This window comes from Rutidosis leptorrhynchoides, chromosome 2 (assembly GCF_046630445.1).
Source record: "Rutidosis leptorrhynchoides isolate AG116_Rl617_1_P2 chromosome 2, CSIRO_AGI_Rlap_v1, whole genome shotgun sequence".
Classification (NCBI taxonomy): Eukaryota; Viridiplantae; Streptophyta; class Magnoliopsida; order Asterales; family Asteraceae; genus Rutidosis; species Rutidosis leptorrhynchoides.
The window spans coordinates 562035751-562059781 of record NC_092334.1 but is presented as its reverse complement, the minus strand read 5'-3'; the positions used below and the strand labels follow the sequence as shown (position 1 = coordinate 562059781).

Below are 24031 nucleotides of genomic sequence, written 5' to 3'. Positions count from 1 at the left end.
ATGGAGGATGTACATGCTCTAAATCAGTACTCATGTATTACAAACCTTCCCGATCATATGTTGGACTTGATTTACGAAAAGTTAAACGAACAAGATGATCAACAATCTTTTGGCCTAACCTGTCACAGTTTCCTTAAGGTTCAAAACTTAGGTCAAAAACACTTGTGTGTTAGAAAAAACCTCTCTGTGTATTATTCCTGTATGCTCGATAAGTTGCTTAGTCGTTTTAGCAAATTACAAGATCCGTCTTTCAACGAGCCAATCTCAGATGCTGATTTAATTAAATTACAAATGTGTGGGTCTACGTTGCAACGTCTTTCTCTTACTTATTGTAGTCAAGTCACGGATAAAGGTTTCATTTTAATTGCTTCCTATTGCCCATTGTTGTCTGTTATCTCTCTTGATGGTTGTTCTATCACTGATAACGGGCTCGGACTCATTGCCAAATCCTGTAAATCATTAGTAGAGGTCAATCTCACTTGCTGCAATAACATAACTAATTGCGGGATTCAAGACCTATCTCAGAATTGTCGTCAACTTAAGGTACTTAAAGTTAAAATAGGGAGTTACTTCCAAAATATTGGTGCAGGTTTCGTTTCAGTTGCTTCCTATTGTCCATTACTCTCTGTTATCTGTATTGGTGGCTGTTCTATCACTGATAGACAGCTTGAAATTCTGGCCAAATCTTGTAAATCTTTAATAGAGGTCGAACTTAGTGCATGCAGTCACATAACTAATTGCGGGATTCAACACATATCTCAAAATTGTCGTCAACTTAGGGCATTCAAAATAAGGAATTGCGAAAAAGTTGTTGGTGTTGGCTTGAGAGGGTGTTCTTCTACTTTGACAATTATAAATGCCAGTTCTTGCGCATTAGATTCTAATGATGTTACTGAAATCTTAAGTGGAGGGGGTCTTGAATATTTATGTCTTTCGTGGCCTGTTAATGAGCGTATGACTATGGGACAAGGCCTGAGAAGTATTGGTTTAGGAAATGGTGCAAATCTTAAAGTTCTTGATCTACATGGGTGCAGATCCATCGAAGATGATGTTGTTATAAGCATATCAAAAGGGTGTCCATTGTTGATGAAAGGACCCGTTCATATACATTATAAACGATTCACAATAGTTGATTACATCGCGAGGTATTTGACCTCTATATGATACATTTTACAAACATTGCATTCGTTTTTAAAAGACAAACTTTCTTTACAACGAAAGTTGACGGCATGCACACCATTTCATAATACATCCAACTATAATTGACATAATAATAATCTTGATGAACTCAATGACTCGAATGCAACGTCTTTCAAAATATGTCATGAATGACTCCAAGTAATATCCTTAAAATGAGCTAATGCACAGCGGAAGATTTCTTTAATACCTGAGAATAAACATGCTTTAAAGTGTCAACCAAAAGGTTGGTGAGTTCATAGGTTTATCATAACAATCATTTCAATATATTAATAGACCACAAGATTTCCGTTTATAAATATATGTACACTCGCAAGTGTATAAAAGTATTCTATAAGTTGTAGGCACCCGGCAACAAGCCTTAACGTTCATGTTTTACCCTCTGAAGTACACCAGATCAGGTGTGTTTAAAATAACCTCGAAGTACTAAAGCATCCCATAGTCAGGATGGGGTTTGTCAGGCCCAATAGATCTATCTTTAGGATTCGCGCCTACCGTACATAGACAAGTAGTTTAATGTTACCAAGCTAAGGGTATATTTCTGGTTTAAACCCACGTAGAATTAGTTTTAGTACTTGTGCCTATTTCGTAAAACATTTATAAAAACAGCGCATGTATTCTCAGTCCCAAAAATATATATAAAAGGGAGCAAATGAAACTCACCATACTGTATTTCGTAGTAAAAATACATATAACGTCATTTAACAAGTGCAAAGTTGGCCTCGGATTCATGAACCTATATTAATTATATATATTTATATGTTGGTCAATATTTGTCTAACAATTTTTGGTCAAGTCATAGTGTACCACAATCCTAATGCTCGAGACTAATATGCAAAAGTCAACAAAAGTCAACTTGACCCAAAATGACTTCTAAAATTTATACGTGTTTATTATATAACTTAACTATAGTCGTTTTATATATTTAAATATATTTATTAGATTTTATAATAATAAAAGTCATTTATTAATAAAAATTTATATTAACGTTTATATATGATAAAATATACTTTTATATATCTTAAGTAGTAAAATTTATAAAGTTCACTTAATATCGTAAAACTATAGCGGTAAGTATTATTAATGTAATTATATTACGCGTGGTGAAAAATATCTTTGTATCCCCTATTTATTTGATAAAATAATATTGATCATAATAATAATAAGTAAAAGTTGTATTATTTTGTAATAATAATTATTATTATTCTATAAAAAAATAACAATATTTATATTTACTAAAAATGTTATTATGATAAAATGATAATACTAACATAATAGTAATAATGATATTTTATAATAACAATGATATTTCTATTAAAATAATAACGACGATAGTAATAATAATCATTTTAACAATAATACTAAAATTCAGTTGACTATAACTTCAAATCCGTTCATCGAAACTATTCGATATCTAAATGAAAAGTTCTTAATTTTTCGCTAGCTTTCCAATGACATGCATATCATATACCCTATCTCAGTAGCATATGTATCTAATTCAGGATTCAACAAACCTATCTAAGGACAATATCGAATGTACAAGCATGCATAATCCTATATACTCGAGCACTAGTCAGGGATACACTATTGATATATAAAAGTTAAGTTATGAGTGCTCACGTATCAATATTGAGATTCAATATTGCAGAAAAGTACGTAGACGCAACGGAGATGATAAACACTAGATTGACCTCATGAGCATACCCATGAACCATACCCATCACCTCCATAGCTATAACCCATAATTTTCTTAGCTTCGACTCATTAAAAAACTATTTTGAAATCACTCGGACATCACTCCGTCGTAATATTTTATGTATACTAATAATATCTTGAAATAATACAGAGCAAATATATATATATATATATATATATATATATATATATATATATATATATATATATATATATATATATATATATATATATATATATATATATATATATATATATATATATATGTGTGTGTGTGTGTGTGTAAATCGATTGAGAGAGTTTAGAGAAATATATTTTCAAGTTTCTATGAAATAATGAAACCTATTGAATTCTATTTATAATAGATTTTTGAATTATTAAAGTGAATTATTAAAGTATGAATTATTAAAGTGAATTATTAAAGTATGAATTATTAAAGTGAATTATTAAAGTATGAATTATTAAAGTGAATTATTAAAGTATGAATTATTAAAGTGAATTATTAAAGTTATAGTAAAGTAAAAGTAAAGTAAAGGTAAAGTTAAAGTATAGTAAAAGTATAAAAACTATGTATGTATAATACGCGTATAAATATATATAATATTAATTTAAATCGTTTTATATATTTAATGAAATAAATTATAAATATCGTTATATTTATTACACTGGTTAAGTAATGAGTTGTCAAAAGTGATTCTAGATATTTATAAAAGTTATATACGTTTTAATAATAAAGTTCTTTTTAAACTGAAAATGTTTTTGTACGTTTGAAAATAGATTAATAGAATATTATGGAAACCAATTCTCCACTAGCTTTTGTCTAACTTTCGTAAATGACACTTTTTATTTTTATTTATAAATAGCTTTACAAATTATTCCGAATATCGTTAAGAGGAATAGATTTTCTCAAATCATAGTAGACCCCTCAACAGAGACTTGTAATCATAATTCAATGTTTCTGATAATTCAATCATTTAATATATATATATTTTTAATTTTGTCGATAATCATATTGAAACAAATACATTCATATAAAGCATTATACATTTAAATACTTTGTTAACATTTTCAATTTATAACATATACACATATACATACATATTCATATATGTTCATTTAATGGTTCGTGAATCATTGGAATTTGGTCGAGGTTTAAATGAATGTATAAACATAGTTTAAAATCCTTGAGATTTAACTTAACAAACATTGCTTATCGTGTCAGAATAATATAAAGATAAAGTTTAAATTTAGTCGGAAATTTCCGGGTCGTCACAGTACCTACCCGTTAAAGAAATTTCGTCCCCGAAATTTGATAGAGGTCGTTATGGCTAACAATGAGAATGTTATTATGACGATTATGAAGTTTTATCATGTCTAAGAAGTATGGATAAAATAATTCGATTACTCGAAGCGTATGAGGGAAGTTATCGTAAATGAAGGAAATAAGATTATAGTGATTCGTCATATCTTTTGACGTCATCACAATTGATCTCCGAATTTAAAGAAAATCTTTGTAATCTATGTTGGATTTGATGCTTCGGTGATTAAGGAGATTATGATTCTCTTCGAATTAATACGATAATCCATCTTGATTTCTCTGTCGGGTATTTCACTATAAATCCACCTCCTTCGTTTCCTTACAACTCACACCTTCTATTCTTTCTCCCTCAACTCATATTTTAAAGTATTTGTCAATATGCTTCATCCAGTACTGATTCTTGATATACTCCTCACTTTCATATCTGTCGTTCTTCTTTTTCATCTGCCTCCGGAAGAATCTATTTACTTCTACTATACTCTCGGTTTTATAGTGTTTTTAGTTCTTTCGTGTCTTTATATTGCTATATGCATCGATATATACGGTTTATAATTTTTGGGTGGTTGTTGGGTTTTATATCTTCCCTTATATTTCAAAGCCCCTGCTTTTGTCTTCTATAATCATTGACATCTACAGTTAATGCTCCCTTCTATAAGCTGCGATTTATACTCCAATTTCTATTTTGGAGTTTTGTCCTTTCGTTTCTTCTTCTTGCGATTAAGCAACGTTTGTAATGGTCCAGTATTGGCATATATGAATTTCAGAATGAACATAGTTAATGTTCTAAGAAGGAAATGGTAATGGCACGATCTTGATTTGTTAATTTACCAGAATACCCTGAAAAGACCGAATCATCAAGAAAATATATTCTTGATATTTTTAGAGATTAAATAAAATACAAGAGTCGTGTAACATGAAACATGATGAAGGCATGGTCTGTGAATCGTCATGTCCCATTAGAAACTCAGCATGACTTACTGTAATATAATCACGTTGATCAAGTGTCATTATATTATACTAACTCATGCTTCAGTTCCCAACACTACTTCAAAACATTCATAATTTAAACTCGAAAGTTTATAGAATATAGAAACTAATAGTTTCTTATATGATGTAACACTGATAGCGCAAAGAGATAAATGACTTCAGATAAGATTAGTTGTGAAAATATCTTCAGAAATATCGCGGATATTTATAATGAAAGATACGATAATATCTTAGAATTTCTAATATTGATGGATGATGATGAAGATTTGTCTGTAAAGGTTTAGAATAAAGAGTAAGGTATTCGTTAATGACTTTAGCAGGCACTGAATCATTTGGATTCTTTGAAGGTAGATTTAGTCTTTGTGATTTGTCCGCAGCCTCCTTCATAGTCTGTTCAATCAGTTTTCCAGTTTCAAACCTTCTCTTTTTCTCAGGTTTACCACCTTACTATTCTTTGTCATCAAACTTTTTACTGTTAAGATCGTTTACAGTTTTTGATGCTTCGTCAGCATTTCAAGAACTAGTTTGCAGTTCAAAATATTTTTCAGAACTTCACATTCAAATTATGTAAGTCCAGGAGATAGACGTTTTACGTACACATATAACTGTTGGCGTAGACATGCTGCGAGATTTCAAAATACTGGTTACTGTTTTCCGATGATTCATATGACAATTCTCGTTACAAGATGCGAATGAGTAAATGATGTGATTTCAATAAATATAATGATTTTTCGAAAAGTCAAAGATAATTGAAGTTGTTGGTAAGTTTATTGCTAAGGTGGCGAGATATGAAAGGTCCCCAGTAACGATGACGAAAGGGCAACGTATCTATCGAGGTTATAATAAGACTAGTCCGACTGAAAACTCGAAGTTGACTTGCTGGAGCTGTGACAAAACTGTCTACTTTGAAAAGGAATTGAAAAGTCATTTTAGCTAATAAATGCCAAAGGGTCTGACACGGATACGCGTCGAACTATGACTTTGGCTTCGAGAGCATTTTAGGTACATAAATGTGGGTAATATGTGGTTGGATCATCATCTCGATTGTTCATTGTTTGAAGTGTCTTCGAAAACTTCGGAGAGTTTGAACACAGTTTGTAATCGTTAATATACATATGATGTTCTAACACAGTTTTGAAGTCAAAGTATAGCTTTGAAAGATGTAGGAATCTAAGAGTGATGTCTTCTGTTAAATCATGACTTGGATTTTGATTTGTCAAAATTAGAATACGTAATCAAATTTAGGTGAGAATGGTTGTTTTGATTTCTATACAAGAATGTATATTGTTGTGAGATTTTGGGAGTATAGTTGATGATTTTCTTAATCAGATTCGAAAAATGTAACATATTAATTGTGAATTTATATATCTCTCGGGTATTACCTACCCGTTAAAATTTTTTTTTTCACAATTAATATTTTGTACAACAGAATTTTATTACAGTCTTTATGAAAATATATATGTGCATATTTTCTTCAGATGTAACATAGATTTAATGAGTTAATATTAAATTAAACTCATTTGATTTACTGTTGAAACTAGAACTGAATAATCCCTAAAGACTTTAGAAATTACATAACTTTTACGGAGTATTTATTCAATAAAATTGAAATTATGAATTAATACTTCGTTATTTGTTGGTGTTTGTAACCCTTGCACCATATTCTCTAAAGCCACTACTCGAGCGCGAAGCTCGTTGACTTCTTCTATTACACCGGGGTGATTGTCGGTTCGGACGAGCGGATAAATAAAATCTAGAATTTGATGTAGTATATAATCGTGACGAGATACTCTGAAAATGAGAGAGAAAATGGTATTTCGGACCGGTTCGCCGGTAAGTGCTTCAGGTTCATCGTCAAGAGGGCAATGTGGTGGATGGAAGGGATCACCTTCTTCTTGTCTCCAATTATTGAGGAGGCTACGATGTAGTGACCCGAACTTTTCCATGTTTATATATATTAATTGAGATTGATATTTACATGATTAAATGTTTCCAACATGTTAAGCAATCAAACTTGTTAAGACTTGATTAATTGAAATATGTTTCATATAGACAATTGACCACCCAAGTTGACCGGTGATTCACGAACGTTAAAACTTGTAAAAACTATATGATGACATATATATGGATATATATATATAGTTAACATGATACTATGATAAGTAAACATATCATTAAGTATATTAACAATGAACTACATATGTAAAAACAAGACTACTAACTTAATGATTTTTAAACGAGACATATATGTAACGATTATCGTTGTAAAGACATTTAATGTATATATATCATATTAAGAGATATTCATACATGATAATATCATGATAATATAATAATTTAAAATCTCATTTGATATTATAAACATTGGGTTAACAACATTTAACAAGATCGTTAACCTAAAGGTTTCAAAACAACACTTACATGTAACGACTAACGATGACTTAACGACTCAGTTAAAATGTATATACATGTAGTGTTTTAATATGTATTTATACACTTTTGAAAGACTTCAATACACTTTTCAAAATACTTCTACTTAACAAAAATGCTTACAATTACATCCTCGTTCAGTTTCATCAACAATTCTACTCGTATGCACCCGTATTCGTACTCGTACAATACACAGCTTTTAGATGTATGTACTATTGGTATATACACTCCAATGATCAGCTCTTAGCAGCCCATGTGAGTCACCTAACACATGTGGGAACCATCATTTGGCAACTAGCATGAAATATCTCATAAAATTACAAAAATATGAGTAATCATTCATGACTTATTTACATGAAAACAAAATTACATATCCTTTATATCTAATCCATACACCAACGACCAAAAACACCTACAAACACTTTCATTCTTCAATTTTCTTCATCTAATTGATCTCTCTCAAGTTCTATCTTCAAGTTCTAAGTGTTCTTCATAAATTCCAAAAGTTCTAGTTTCATAAAATCAAGAATACTTTCAAGTTTGCTAGCTCACTTCCAATCTTGTAAGGTGATCATCCAACCTCAAGAAATCTTTGTTTCTTACAGTAGGTTATCATTCTAATACAAGGTAATAATCATATTCAAACTTTGGTTCAATTTCTATAACTATAACAATCTTATTTCAAGTGATGATCTTACTTGAACTTGTTTTCGTGTCATGATTCTGCTTCAAGAACTTCGAGCCATCCAAGGATCCATTGAAGCTAGATCCATTTTTCTCTTTTCCAGTAGGTTTATCCAAGGAACTTAAGGTAGTAATGATGTTCATAACATCATTCGATTCATACATATAAAGCTATCTTATTCGAAGGTTTAAACTTGTAATCACTAGAACATAGTTTAGTTAATTCTAAACTTGTTCGCAAACAAAAGTTAATCCTTCTAACTTGACTTTTAAAATCAACTAAACACATGTTCTATATCTATATGATATGCTAACTTAATGATTTAATACCTGGAAACACGAAAAACACCGTAAAACTGGATTTACGCCGTCGTAGTAACACCGCGGGCTGTTTTGGGTTAGTTAATTAAAAACTATGATAAACTTTGATTTTAAAGTTGTTATTCTGAGAAAATGATTTTTATTATGAACATGAAACTATATCCAAAAATTATGATTAAACTCAAAGTGGAAGTATGTTTTCTAAAATGGTCATCTAGACGTCGTTCTTTCGACTGAAATGACTACCTTTACAAAAACGACTTGTAACTTATTTTTCCGACTATAAACCTATACTTTTCTGTTTAGATTCATAAAATAGAGTTCAATATGAAACCATAGCAATTTGATTCACTCAAAACGGATTTAAAATGAAGAAGTTATGGGTAAAACAAATTTATTCCAACCATAACTTAATCAACTTGTATTGTATATTATGTAATCTTGAGATACCATAGACACGTATACAATGTTCTGACCTATCATGTCGACACATCTATATATATTTCGGAACAACCATAGACACTCTATATGTGAATGTTGGAGTTAGCTATACAGGGTTGAGGTTGATTCCAAAATATATATAGTTTGAGTTGTGATCAATACTGAGATATGTATACACTGGGTCGTGGATTGATTCAAGATAATATTTATCGATTTATTTCTGTACATCTAACTGTGGACAACTAGTTGTAGATTATTAACGAGGACAGCTGACTTAATAAACTTAAAACATCAAAATATATTAAAAGTGTTGTAAATATATTTTGAACATACTTTGATATATATGTATATATTGTTATAGGTTCGTGAATCAACCAGTGGCCAAGTCTTACTTTCCGACGAAGTAAAAATCTGTGAAAGTGAGTTATAGTCCCACTTTTAAAATCTAATATTTTTGGGATGAGAATACATGCAGGTTTTATAAATGATTTACAAAATAGACACAAGTACGTGAAACTACATTCTATGGTTGAATTATCGAAATCGAATATGCCCCTTTTTATTAAGTCTGGTAATCTAAGAATTAGGGAACAGACACCCTAATTGACGCGAATCCTAAAGATAGATCTATTGGGCCTAACAAACCCCATCCAAAGTACCGGATGCTTTAGTACTTCGAAATTTATATCATATCCGAAGGGTGTCCCGGAATGATGGGGATATTCTTATATATGCATCTTGTTAATGTCGGTTACCAGGTGTTCACCATATGAATGATTTTTATCTCTATGTATGGGATGTGTATTGAAATATGAAATCTTGTGGTCTATTGTTACGATTTGATATATATAGGTTAAACCTATAACTCACCAACATTTTTTGTTGACGTTTAAAGCATGTTTATTCTCAGGTGAATATTAAGAGCTTCCGCTGTTGCATACTAAAATAAGGACAAGATTTGGAGTCCATGTTTGTATGATATTGTGTAAAAACTGCATTCAAGAAACTGATTTCGATGTAACATATTTGTATTGTAAACCATTATGTAATGGTCGTGTGTAAACAGGATATTTTAGATTATCATTATTTGATAATCTACGTAAAGCTTTTTAAACCTTTATTTATGAAATAAAGGTTATGGTTTGTTTTAAAAATGAATGCAGTCTTTGAAAAACGTCTCATATAGAGGTCAAAACCTCGCAACGAAATCAATTAATATGGAACGTTTTTAATCAATAAGAACGGGACATTTCAGTTGGTATCCGAGCGTTGGTCTTAGAGAACCAGAATTTTTCATTAGTGTGTCTTATCGAGTTTGTTAGGATGCATTAGCGAGTCTGGACTTCGACCGTGTTTACTTGAAAAATGATTGCTTAACAAATTTTGTTGGAAACTATATATTTTTAACATGTGAATATTATGTGATATATTAATCTCTTATCGCGTTTGATATTATGTGATAGATGTCTACCTCTAGAACAAGTCCCATTGACTCACCTAATAATAATGAAGAGTCAAATGTAAATTGGAATGATTCGTGGACTGATTCACAAGTTCCCGAAGAGGAACCGGAAGAAGAGTCGGAACCGGAAGAAGAATCGGAACCGGAAGAAGAATCGGAACCGGATGAAGAAATAGAACCGGTGGGGGAAATAATAAAACGGTTAAGTAAAAGAAAATCCTCAACCAACCGACCAAGGTTAATTATGGTCAATGGTGTTTCCGCCAAGGAAGCAAAATATTGGGAGGATTACCAATTCTCCGATGAATCGGATTTCGACGAGAATTCCGATGATGTTATAGAAATTACCCCAACTGAATTTAAAAAGGCAAAAGAAAATAATAAGGGAAAGGGCATAAAAATAGAGAAATCTAATTCCAACCCCGATGAACTTTATATGTATCGTCAACGCCCGAAGTCCTTAAGTTGTAACAATGACCCGGGAACCTCTAAACCACCAGGTTTTTCTAAACCAATGTGGACAACGACGGCTCGTATTAGGGGAACATCATATATCCCTAGAAACTTGGCAAAACGAACCAAAACCGAAGAAGAAGAAACGAGCGAGTCGGAATAAGATAGTTGTATTCGTGTGGTGTAATATATGTAATATAGTGTTCTTATGCTTTATGATATATGTAAAAATTGCTTGTATTAATAAGTATTTTTTTATGAATCTAACTCTTGTCTATTTTACAGTTTAAAAACACAAAATGGATAGACAACCCAATATTTTAAGAGACCTACCCGGAGACATGATTGATGAAATCTTGTCTAGAGTCGGCCAGAATTCCTCGGCACAACTATTTAAGGCGAGATCAGTTTGTAAGACATTCGAAGAACGTTCCAAGAATGTCTTGGTTTATAAGAGACTTTCGTTTGAAAGATGGGGGATATCACATTGGGAAACTCATAAGTTACGATGTGTTTACTTTGACGCATATATTGCGGGGAACCCAAATGCTATTTTACGCAACGGGTTAAGAAATTATTTTGACTCAATATATCCGAATATTGGACTTCGTGATTTAGAAAAAGCGGCTAACATGCAACATAAAGAAGCATGTTATGCTTACGGATTAGTAATGTTCGCTTCTCACCAAAGTGAGAACAAGAACATCGGGCTACAACTATTAAACAAAACGTTTCCACAAGTGACGGAGTTTGTAATTGGGGTAAGAAATGAGGTTTTTAGATTATTACGGGACTGTTGGACATTACGTAACCCTCGTCCCTTTGACGACGTTACAACACGCTGTCTTATCAACGGCCATAACGGTTATGTTGCACAAGACCAAGGATGGGAAGTAGTCCTAGTAAAACCAGAATGCATGACTTGTTTCTGGACGTATGAATTACGTGTCTTTATTGCCTTTGCTGAACGACTTGTGTACTAGCTAGAATTATCTTCACAACTATCTTGTATCAAAGTTATTGTGTGCTATATTTCATGCTTTATGTAAAATAAGTGGTATTGTAAGTTTGTAAAATATTGTATAAAAGTTTGAACGCGAAATATTATTATAATCAGTTTTTCATATAGAATTGTAGTAGTTGAATTGTATATTAGCTACTAAGTATGAACTTAACGGGTAGGTACTACCCGAATTTAAACTTATAAAACGCTAATATGAAGAAAAAGCTTTTATAAATGAGTTCATATTATGCTACGAAATACTATTAACTACTCTTAATATTCTGTATGATTAACTTGTTCCATTTAACTATTTTGAAGGAAATGGCACCGACTACTCGACACACCGTGAATATGAATGAAGAGGAATTCCGTACTTTTCTAGCTTCAAACATAGCCGCAGTACAGGCTGCGCTACATACCAACAATAACCTTGGATCTAGCAGTACAGGAAATCGTGTAGGATGCACCTACAAAGAATTCACTGCCTGCAAACCTTTGGAATTTGATGGAACCGAAGGACCGATCGGATTGAAACGGTGGACCGAGAAGGTCGAATCGGTGTTTGCCATAAGTAAGTGTACTGAAGAGGACAAAGTAAAGTACGCTACGCATACCTTCACAGGTTCTGCGTTAACATGGTGGAATACCTATCTAGAGCAAGTGGGACAAGACGATGCGTACGCACTACCGTGGTCAGCATTCAAGCACTTGATGAACGAGAAGTACCGTCCCAGAACCGAGGTCAATAAGCTCAAGACAGAACTTAGAGGGTTACGAACCCAAGGATTTGATATTACCACGTACGAAAGACGATTTACAGAATTGTGCCTATTGTGTCCGGGAGCATTCGAAGATGAGGAAGAGAAGATCGATGCGTTTGTGAAAGGATTACCGGAAAGAATCCAAGAAGATATAAGTTCACACGAGCCCGCCTCCATACAACAGGCATGTAGAATGGCTCACAAACTCGTGAACCAAATTGAAGAAAGAATTAAAGAACAGACTGCTGAAGAGGCCAATGTGAAGCAAGTCAAAAGAAAGTGGGAGGAAAACGGTGATAAGAATCACCAATACAACAACAACAGCAATTACAACAATAATCGCAACAATTATCCCAACAATCGCAACATCAATCGCAACTACAACAAACGGCCCAACAACAACAACAACAACAACAACAACTACAACAATCATCCCAACAACAATAATAACCGCAACAACAACAACAATCAGAAGCAGCTATGCCAAAGGTGTGAAAAGAATCACTCGGGGTTCTGCACCAAATTTTGCAACAAGTGTAAAAGAAATGGTCATAGCGCGGCGAAGTGTGAGGTCTACGGACCAGGGGTTAATAGAACGAAAGGAACAAATGGTGTCGGAACGAGTAATGGCGGAGCAAGTAGTGTCGGAGCAAGTTATGCCAATGTAGTTTGTTATAAATGTGGAAAACCGGGCCACATTGTTAGAAATTGCCCGAACCAGGAGAACACGAATGGACAAGGCCGTGGAAGAGTTTTCAATATTAATGCGGCAGAGGCACAGGAAGACCCGGAGCTTGTTACGGGTACGTTTCTTATTGACAATAAATCTGCTTACGTTTTATTTGATTCGGGTGCGGATAGAAGCTATATGAGTAGAGATTTTTGTGCTAAATTAAGTTGTCCATTGACGCCTTTGGATAGTAAATTTTTACTCGAATTAGCAAATGGTAAATTAATTTCAGCAGATAATATATGTCGAAATCGAGAAATTAAACTGGTTAGCGAAACATTTAAGATTGATTTGATACCAGTAGAGTTAGGGAGTTTTGATGTGATAATCGGTATGGACTGGTTGAAAGAAGTGAAAGCGGAGATCGTTTGTTACAAAAATGCAATTCGCATTATACGAGAAAAAGGAAAACCCTTAATGGTGTACGGAGAAAAGGGCAACACGAAGCTACATCTTATTAGTAATTTGAAGGCACAAAAACTAATAAGAAAAGGTTGCTATGCTGTTCTAGCACACGTCGAGAAAGTACAAACTGAAGAAAAGAGCATCAATGATGTTCCCGTCGCAAAAGAATTTCCTGATGTATTTTCGAAAGAATTACCGGGATTACCCCCACATCGATCCGTTGAATTTCAAATAGATCTTGTACCAGGAGCTGCACCAATAGCTCGTGCTCCTTACAGACTCGCACCCAGCGAGATGAAAGAACTACAAAGCCAATTACAAGAACTTTTAGAGCGTGGTTTCATTCGACCAAGCACATCACCGTGGGGAGCTCCTGTTTTGTTTGTCAAGAAGAAAGATGGTACATTCAGGTTGTGTATCGACTACCAAGAGTTGAACAAACTTACCATCAAGAACCGCTACCCACTACCGAGAATCGATGACTTATTTGATCAACTACAAGGCTCGTCTGTTTATTCAAAGATTGACTTACGTTCCGGGTATCATCAAATGCGGGTGAAAGAAGATGATATTCCAAAGACTGCTTTCAGAACACGTTACGGTCATTACGAGTTTATGATCATGCCGTTTGGTTTAACTAATGCACCAGCTGTGTTCATGGACCTTATGAACCGAGTGTGTGGACCATACCTTGACAAGTTTGTCATTGTTTTCATTGATGACATACTTATTTACTCAAAGAATGACCAAGAACACGGTGAACATTTGAGAAAGGTGTTAGAAGTATTGAGGAAGGAAGAATTGTACGCTAAGTTTTCAAAGTGTGCATTTTGGTTGGAAGAAGTTCAATTCCTCGGTCACATAGTGAACAAAGAAGGTATTAAGGTGGATCCGGCAAAGATAGAAACTGTTGAAAAGTGGGAAACCCCGAAAACTCCGAAACACATACGCCAGTTTTTAGGACTAGCTGGTTACTACAGAAGGTTCATCCAAGACTTTTCCAGAATAGCAAAACCCTTGACTGCATTAACGCATAAAGGGAAGAAATTTGAATGGAATGATGACCAAGAGAAAGCGTTTCAGTTATTGAAGAAAAAGCTAACTACGGCACCTATATTGTCATTGCCTGAAGGGAATGATGATTTTGTGATTTATTGTGATGCATCAAAGCAAGGTCTCGGTTGTGTATTAATGCAACGAACGAAGGTGATTGCTTATGCGTCTAGACAATTGAAGATTCACGAACAAAATTATACGACGCATGATTTGGAATTAGGCGCGGTTGTTTTTGCATTAAAGACTTGGAGGCACTACTTATATGGGGTCAAAAGTATTATATATACCGACCACAAAAGTCTTCAACACATATTTAATCAGAAACAACTGAATATGAGGCAGCGTAGGTGGATTGAATTATTGAATGATTACGACTTTGAGATTCGTTACCACCCGAGGAAGGCAAATGTGGTAGCCGATGCCTTGAGCAGGAAGGACAGAGAACCCATTCGAGTAAAATCTATGAATATAATGATTCATAATAACATTACTACTCAAATAAAGGAGGCGCAACAAGGAGTTTTAAAAGAGGGAAATTTAAAGGATGAAATACCCAAAGGATCGGAGAAGCATCTTAATATTCGGGAAGACGGAACCCGGTATAGGGCTGAAAGGATTTGGGTACCTAAATTTGGAGATATGAGAGAAATGGTACTTAGAGAAGCTCATAAAACCAGATACTCAATACATCCTGGAACGGGGAAGATGTACAAGGATCTCAAGAAACATTTTTGGTGGCCGGGTATGAAAGCCGATGTTGCTAAATACGTAGGAGAATGTTTGACGTGTTCTAAGGTCAAAGCTGAGCATCAGAAACCATCAGGTCTACTTCAACAACCCGAAATCCCGGAATGGAAATGGGAAAACATTACCATGGATTTCATCACTAAATTGCCAAGGACTGCAAGTGGTTTTGATACTATTTGGGTAATAGTTGACCGTCTCACCAAATCAGCACACTTCTTGCCAATAAGAGAAGATGACAAGATGGAGAAGTTAGCACGACTGTATTTGAAGGAAGTCATCTCCAGACATGGAATACCAATCTCTATTATCTCTGATAGGGATGGCAGATTTATTTCAAGATTCTGGCAGACATTACAGCAAGCATTAGGAACTCGTCTAGACATGAGTACTGCCTATCATCCACAAACTGATGGGCAGAGTGAAAGGACGATACAAACGCTTGAAGACATGCTACGAGCATGTGTTATTGATTTCGGAAACAGTTGGGATCGACATCTACCGTTAGCAGAATTTTCCTACAACAACAGCTACCATTCAAGCATTGAGATGGCGCCGTTTGAAGCACTTTATGGTAGAAAGTGCAGGTCTCCGATTTGTTGGAGTGAAGTGGGGGATAGACAGATTACGGGTCCGGAGATTATACAAGAAACTACCCAGAAGATCATCCAAATTCAACAACGGTTGAAAACCGCCCAAAGTCGACAAAAGAGCTACGCTGACATTAAAAGAAAAGATATAGAATTTGAAATTGGAGAGATGGTCATGCTTAAAGTTGCACCTTGGAAAGGCGTTGTTCGATTTGGTAAACGAGGGAAATTAAATCCAAGGTATATTGGACCATTCAAGATTATTGATCGTATCGGACCAGTAGCTTACCGACTAGAGTTACCTCAACAACTCGCGGCTGTACATAACACTTTCCACGTCTCAAATTTAAAGAAATGTTTTGCTAAAGAAGATCTCACTATTCCGTTAGATGAAATCCAAATCAACGAAAAACTTCAATTCATCGAAGAACCCGTCGAAATAATGGATCGTGAGGTTAAAAGACTTAAGCAAAACAAGATACCAATTGTTAAGGTTCGATGGAATGCTCGTAGAGGACCCGAGTTCACCTGGGAGCGTGAAGATCAGATGAATAAGAAATACCCGCATCTATTTCCAGAAGATTCGTCAACACCTTCAACAGCTTAAAATTTCGGGACGAAATTTATTTAACGGGTAGGTACTGTAGTGACTCGAACTTTTCCATGTTTATATATATTAATTGAGATTGATATTTACATGATTAAATGTTTCCAACATGTTAAGCAATCAAACTTGTTAAGACTTGATTAATTGAAATATGTTTCATATAGACAATTGACCACCCAAGTTGACCGGTGATTCACGAACGTTAAAACTTGTAAAAACTATATGATGACATATATATGGATATATATATAGTTAACATGATACTATGATAAGTAAACATATCATTAAGTATATTAACAATGAACTACATATGTAAAAACAAGACTACTAACTTAATGATTTTTAAACGAGACATATATGTAACGATTATCGTTGTAAAGACATTTAATGTATATATATCATATTAAGAGATATTCATACATGATAATATCATGATAATATAATAATTTAAAATCTCATTTGATATTATAAACATTGGGTTAACAACATTTAACAAGATCGTTAACCTAAAGGTTTCAAAACAACACTTACATGTAACGACTAACGATGACTTAACGACTCAGTTAAAATGTATATACATGTAGTGTTTTAATATGTATTTATACACTTTTGAAAGACTTCAATACACTTATCAAAATACTTCTACTTAACAAAAATGCTTACAATTACATCCTCGTTCAGTTTCATCAACAATTCTACTCGTATGCACCCGTATTCGTACTCGTACAATACACAGCTTTTAGATGTATGTACTATTGGTATATACACTCCAATGATCAGCTCTTAGCAGCCCATGTGAGTCACCTAACACATGTGGGAACCATCATTTGGCAACTAGCATGAAATATCTCATAAAATTACAAAAATATGAGTAATCATTCATGACTTATTTACATGAAAACAAAATTACATATCCTTTATATCTAATCCATACACCAATGACCAAAAACACCTACAAACACTTTCATTCTTCAATTTTATTCATCTAATTGATCTCTCTCAAGTTCTATCTTCAAGTTCTAAGTGTTCTTCATAAATTCCAAAAGTTCTAGTTTCATAAAATCAAGAATACTTTCAAGTTTGCTAGCTCACTTCCAATCTTGTAAGGTGATCATCCAACCTCAAGAAATCTTTGTTTCTTACAGTAGGTTATCATTCTAATACAAGGTAATAATCATATTCAAACTTTGGTTCAATTTCTATAACTATAACAATCTTATTTCAAGTGATGATCTTACTTGAACTTGTTTTCGTGTCATGATTCTGCTTCAAGAACTTCGAGCCATCCAAGGATCCATTAAAGCTAGATCCATTTTTCTCTTTTCCAGTAGGTTTATCCAAGGAACTTAAGGTAGTAATGATGTTCATAACATCATTCGATTCATACATATAAAGCTATCTTATTCGAAGGTTTAAACTTGTAATCACTAGAACATAGTTTAGTTAATTCTAAACTTGTTCTCAAACAAAAGTTAATCCTTCTAACTTGACTTTTAAAATCAACTAAACACATGTTCTATATCTATATGATATGCTAACTTAATGATTTAAAACCTGGAAACACGAAAAACACCGTAAAACTGGATTTACGCCGTCGTAGTAACACCGCGGGCTGTTTTGGGTTAGTTAATTAAAAACTATGATAAACTTTGATTTTAAAGTTGTTATTCTGAGAAAATTATTTTTATTATGAACATGAAACTATATCCAAAAATTATGATTAAACTCAAAGTGGAAGTATGTTTTCTAAAATGGTCATCTAGACGTCGTTCTTTCGACTGAAATGACTACCTTTACAAAAACGACTTGTAACTTATTTTTCCAACTATAAACCTATACTTTTCTGTTTAGATTCATAAAATAGAGTTCAATATGAAACCATAGCAATTTGATTCACTCAAAACGGATTTAAAATGAAGAAGTTATGGGTAAAACAAGATTGGATAATTTTTCTCATTTTAGCTACGTGAAAATTGGTAACAAATTTATTCCAACCATAACTTAATCAACTTGTATTGTATATTATGTAATCTTGAGATACCATAGACACGTATACAATGTTTCGACCTATCATGTCGACACATCTATATATATTTCGGAACAACCATAGACACTCTATATGTGAATGTTGGAGTTAGCTATACAGGGTTGAGGTTGATTCCAAAATATATATAGTTTGAGTTGTGATCAATACTGAGATACGTATACACTGGGTCGTGGATTGATTCAAGATAATATTTATCGATTTATTTCTGTACATCTAACTGTGGACAACTAGTTGTAGGTTACTAACGAGGACAGCTGACTTAATAAACTTAAAACATCAAAATATATTAAAAGTGTTGTAAATATATTTTGAACATACTTTGATATATATGTATATATTGTTATAGGTTCGTGAATCAACCAGTGGCCAAGTCTTACTTTCCGACGAAGTAAAAATCTGTGAAAGTGAGTTATAGTCCCACTTTTAAAATCTAATATTTTTGGGATGAGAATACATGCAGGTTTTATAAATGATTTACAAAATAGACACAAGTACGTGAAACTACATTCTATGGTTGAATTATCGAAATCGAATATGCCCCTTTTTATTAAGTCTGGTAATCTAAGAATTAGGGAACAGACACCCTAATTGACGCGAATCCTAAAGATAGATCTATTGGGCCTAACAAACCCCATCCAAAGTACCGGATGCTTTAGTACTTCGAAATTTATATCATATCCGAAGGGTGTCCCGGAATGATGGGGATATTCTTATATATGCATCTTGTTAATGTCGGTTACCAGGTGTTCACCATATGAATGATTTTTATCTCTATGTATGGGATGTGTATTGAAATATGAAATCTTGTGGTCTATTGTTACGATTTGATATATATAGGTTAAACCTATAACTCACCAACATTTTTTGTTGACGTTTAAAGCATGTTTATTCTCAGGTGAATATTAAGAGCTTCCGCTGTTGCATACTAAAATAAGGACAAGATTTGGAGTCCATGTTTGTATGATATTGTGTAAAAACTGCATTCAAGAAACTGATTTCGATGTAACATATTTGTATTGTAAACCATTATGTAATGGTCGTGTGTAAACAGGATATTTTAGATTATCATTATTTGATAATCTACGTAAAGCTTTTTAAACCTTTATTTATGAAATAAAGGTTATGGTTTGTTTTAAAAATGAATGCAGTCTTTGAAAAACGTCTCATATAGAGGTCAAAACCTCGCAACGAAATCAATTAATATGGAACGTTTTTAATCAATAAGAACGGGACATTTCATACGAACCTATCCCCAATTCATCTAGAATAGATGATGGCTAATTGGTTGATCCATTTCGGTCACACTGCTTTTGGAGCTTGAGTGGGATTCCATATCGGAATTCGAGGGACTTGAACTAATGACGAATTTCATTTCGTTCGATTGAATAAAGGATTTGTTGATATGAAATGATTTTTCGGCTATCGGGTGGTATTCTAATTACATAGAATATCTATATATATAGCGCAAAAGATTTCGTAGATTACGGAGGAAATTACGAGATATGTCAGGCAAAGTTTACAGTAACAGATACGCTAAGATATGGATTAGCAGATACGCTAATATATGAATTTTGTCTGTACACTATTCATGCAATCAATGCAGTAAGACGTGTCTAGACTAAGAATGATAAGCAGACAATTTCCGACAAAAATGATAAGCAAAACTTTTGACATGCAGACACGGTCGAAGTCCAGGCTCACTAATGCATCCTAACGACTATCAGTTAGACACACTAATGCAGACCTGGTTCGCTAAGACCACCGCTCTGATACCAACTGAAAGGACCCGTTCATATACATTATAAACGATTCACAATAGTTGATTACATCGCGAGGTATTTGACCTCTATATGATACATTTTACAAACATTGCATTCGTTTTTAAAAGACAAACTTTCTTTACAACGAAAGTTGACGGCATGCACACCATTTCATAATACATCCAACTATAATTGACATAATAATAATCTTGATGAACTCAATGACTCGAATGCAACGTCTTTCAAAATATGCCATGAATGACTCCAAGTAATATCCTTAAAATGAGCTAATGCACAGCGGAAGATTTCTTTAATACCTGAGAATAAACATGCTTTAAAGTGTCAACCAAAAGGTTGGTGAGTTCATAGGTTTATCATAACAATCATTTCAATATATTAATAGACCACAAGATTTCCGTTTATAAATATATGTACACTCGCAAGTGTATAAAAGTATTCTATAAGTTGTAGGCACCCGGTAACAAGCCTTAACGTTCATGTTTTACGCTCTGAAGTACACCAGATCAGGTGTGTTTAAAATAACCTCGAAGTACTAAAGCATCCCATAGTCAGGATGGGGTTTGTCAGGCCCAATAGATCAATCTTTAGGATTCGCGCCTACCGAACATAGACAAGTAGTTTAATGTTACCAAGCTAAGGGTATATTTCTGGTTTAAACCCACATAGAATTAGTTTTAGTACTTGTGCCTATTTCGTAAAACATTTATAAAAACAGCGCATGTATTCTCAGTCCTAAAAATATATATAAAAGGGAGCAAATGAAACTCACCATACTGTATTTCGTAGTAAAAATACATATAACGTCATTTAACAAGTGCAAGGTTGGCCTCGGATTCATGAACCTATATTAATTATATATATTTATATGTTGGTCAATATTTGTCTAACAATTTTTGGTCAAGTCATAGTGTACCACAATCCTAATGCTCGAGACTAATATGCAAAAGTCAACAAAAGTCAACTTGACCCAAAATGACTTCTAAAATTTATACGTGTTTATTATATAACTTAACTATAGTCGTTTTATATATTTAAATATATTTATTAGATTTTATAATAATAAAAATCATTTATTAATAAAAATTTATATTAACGTTTATATATGATAAAATATACTTTTATATATCTTAAGTAGTAAAATTTATAAAGTTCACTTAATATCGTAAAACTATAGCGGTAAGTATTATTAATGTAATTATATTACGCGTGGTGAAAAATATCTTTGTATCCCCTATTTATTTGATAAAATAATATTGATCATAATAATAATAAGTAAAAGTTGTATTATTTTGTAATAATAATTATTATTATTCTATAAAAAAATAACAATATTTATATTTACTAAAAATGTTATTATGATAAAATGATAATACTAACATAATAGTAATAATGATATTTTATAATAACAATGATATTTCTATTAAAATAATAACGACGATAGTAATAATAATCATTTTAACAATAATACTAAAATTCAGTTGACTATAACTTCAAATCCGTTCATCGAAACTATTCGATATCTAAATGAAAAGTTCTTAATTTTTCGCTAGCTTTTCAATGACATGCATATCATATACTCTATCTCAGTAGCATATGTATCTAATTCAGGATTCAACAAACCTATCTAAGGACAATATCGAATGTACAAGCATGCATAATCCTATATACTCGAGCACTAGTCAGGTATACACTATTGATATATAAAAGTTAAGTTATGAGTGCTCACATATCAATATTGAGATTCAATATTGAAGGAAAGTACGTAGACGCAACGGAGATGATAAACACTAGATTGACCTCACGAGCATACCCATGAACCATACCCATTACCTCCATAGCTATAACCCATAATTTCCTTAGCTTCGACTCATTAAAAAACTATTTTGAAATCACTCGGACATCACTCCGTCGTAATATTTTATGTATACTAATAATATCTTGAAATAATACAGAGCAAATATATATATATATATATATATATATATATATATATATATATATATATATATATATATATATATATATATGTAAATCGATTGAGAGAGTTTAGAGAAATATATTTTCAAGTTTCTATGAAATAATGAAACCTATTGAATTCTATTTATAATAGATTTTTGAATTATTAAAGTGAATTATTAAAGTATGAATTATTAAAGTGAATTATTAAAGTATGAATTATTAAAGTGAATTATTAAAGTATGAATTATTAAAGTGAATTATTAAAGTTAAAGTAAAGTAAAAGTAAAGTAAAGATAAAGTTAAAGTATAGTAAAAGTATAAAAACTATGTATGTATAATACGCGTATAAATATATATAATATTAATTTAAATCGGTATATATATTTAATGAAATAAAATATAAATATCGTTATATTTATTATACTGGTTAAGTAATGAGTTGTCAAAAGTGATTCTAGATATTTATAAAAGTTATATACGTTTTAATAATAAAGTTCTTTTTAAACTGAAAACGTTTTTGTACGTTTGAAAATAGATTAATAGAATATTATGGAAACCAATTCTCCACTAGCTTTTGTCTAACTTTCGTAAATGGCACTTTTTATTTTTATTTATAAATAGCTTTACAAATTATTCCGAATATCGTTAAGAGGAATAGATTTTCTCAAATCATAGTAGACCTCTTGTAATCATAATTCAATGTTTCTGATAATTCAATCATTTAATATATATATTTTTTTAGTTTTGTCGATAATCATATTGAAACAAATACATTCATATAAAGCATTATACATTTAAATACTTTGTTAACATTTTCAATTTATAACATATACACATATACATACATATTCATATATGTTCATTTAATGGTTCGTGAATCATTGGAATTTGGTCGAGGTTTAAATGAATGTATATACATAGTTTAAAATCCTTGAGATTTAACTTAACAAACATTGCTTATCGTGTCAGAATAATATAAAGATAAAGTTTAAATTTAGTCGGAAATTTCCGGGTCGTCACAGTAGACTGGGACTTATCGTATTGTGGAAAAGTTGGTTTGCGTGGTTGGGAGTCGATTGGATTGTACTGTCAAAATTTAGAGATAATACATGTGTACAGATGTTTGAGCTTGTGTGATAAGGGTTTACTATGTTTGGGTAATGGCTGCAAACGTCTGTCTGTCGTATGGTTGGGAGGATATGGTACGAAAATCACTTCTAATGGGATGTCTGCCTTCAAATTACAAAGAGAGGAAGTGAAGATCAATGAGGAATACTATACGGGGATTAGTTTTCCTACTTGGAGATTTACTTGGCCATTCAAAGAATTACAATTAGCTCAAGAGGCAAAATTTCATTAG

The 24031-nt window shown here is 32.5% G+C and overlaps 1 protein-coding gene across 1 annotated transcript; it reads left to right on the top strand.

Moving 5' to 3' along the window:
* Window positions 1-24031, top strand: LOC139889735 (F-box/LRR-repeat protein 12-like). Its single transcript, XM_071872670.1, has 2 exons — window positions 1-1073; window positions 23791-24031. The coding sequence occupies exons 1-2, from the start codon at window positions 1-3 to the stop codon at window positions 24029-24031; spliced, it is 1314 nt and encodes a 437-aa protein (XP_071728771.1).

Excerpts from the sequence above, each read along its gene's own strand:
- LOC139889735 (XM_071872670.1), top strand. The coding sequence starts at position 1 with ATGGAGGATGTACATGCTCTAAATCAGTACTCATGTATTACAAACCTT. Across the intron at positions 1,074-23,790 it reads GTTATAAGCATATCAAAAGG|ATGTTTGAGCTTGTGTGATA; the intron begins GTGTCCATTGTT and ends ACATGTGTACAG.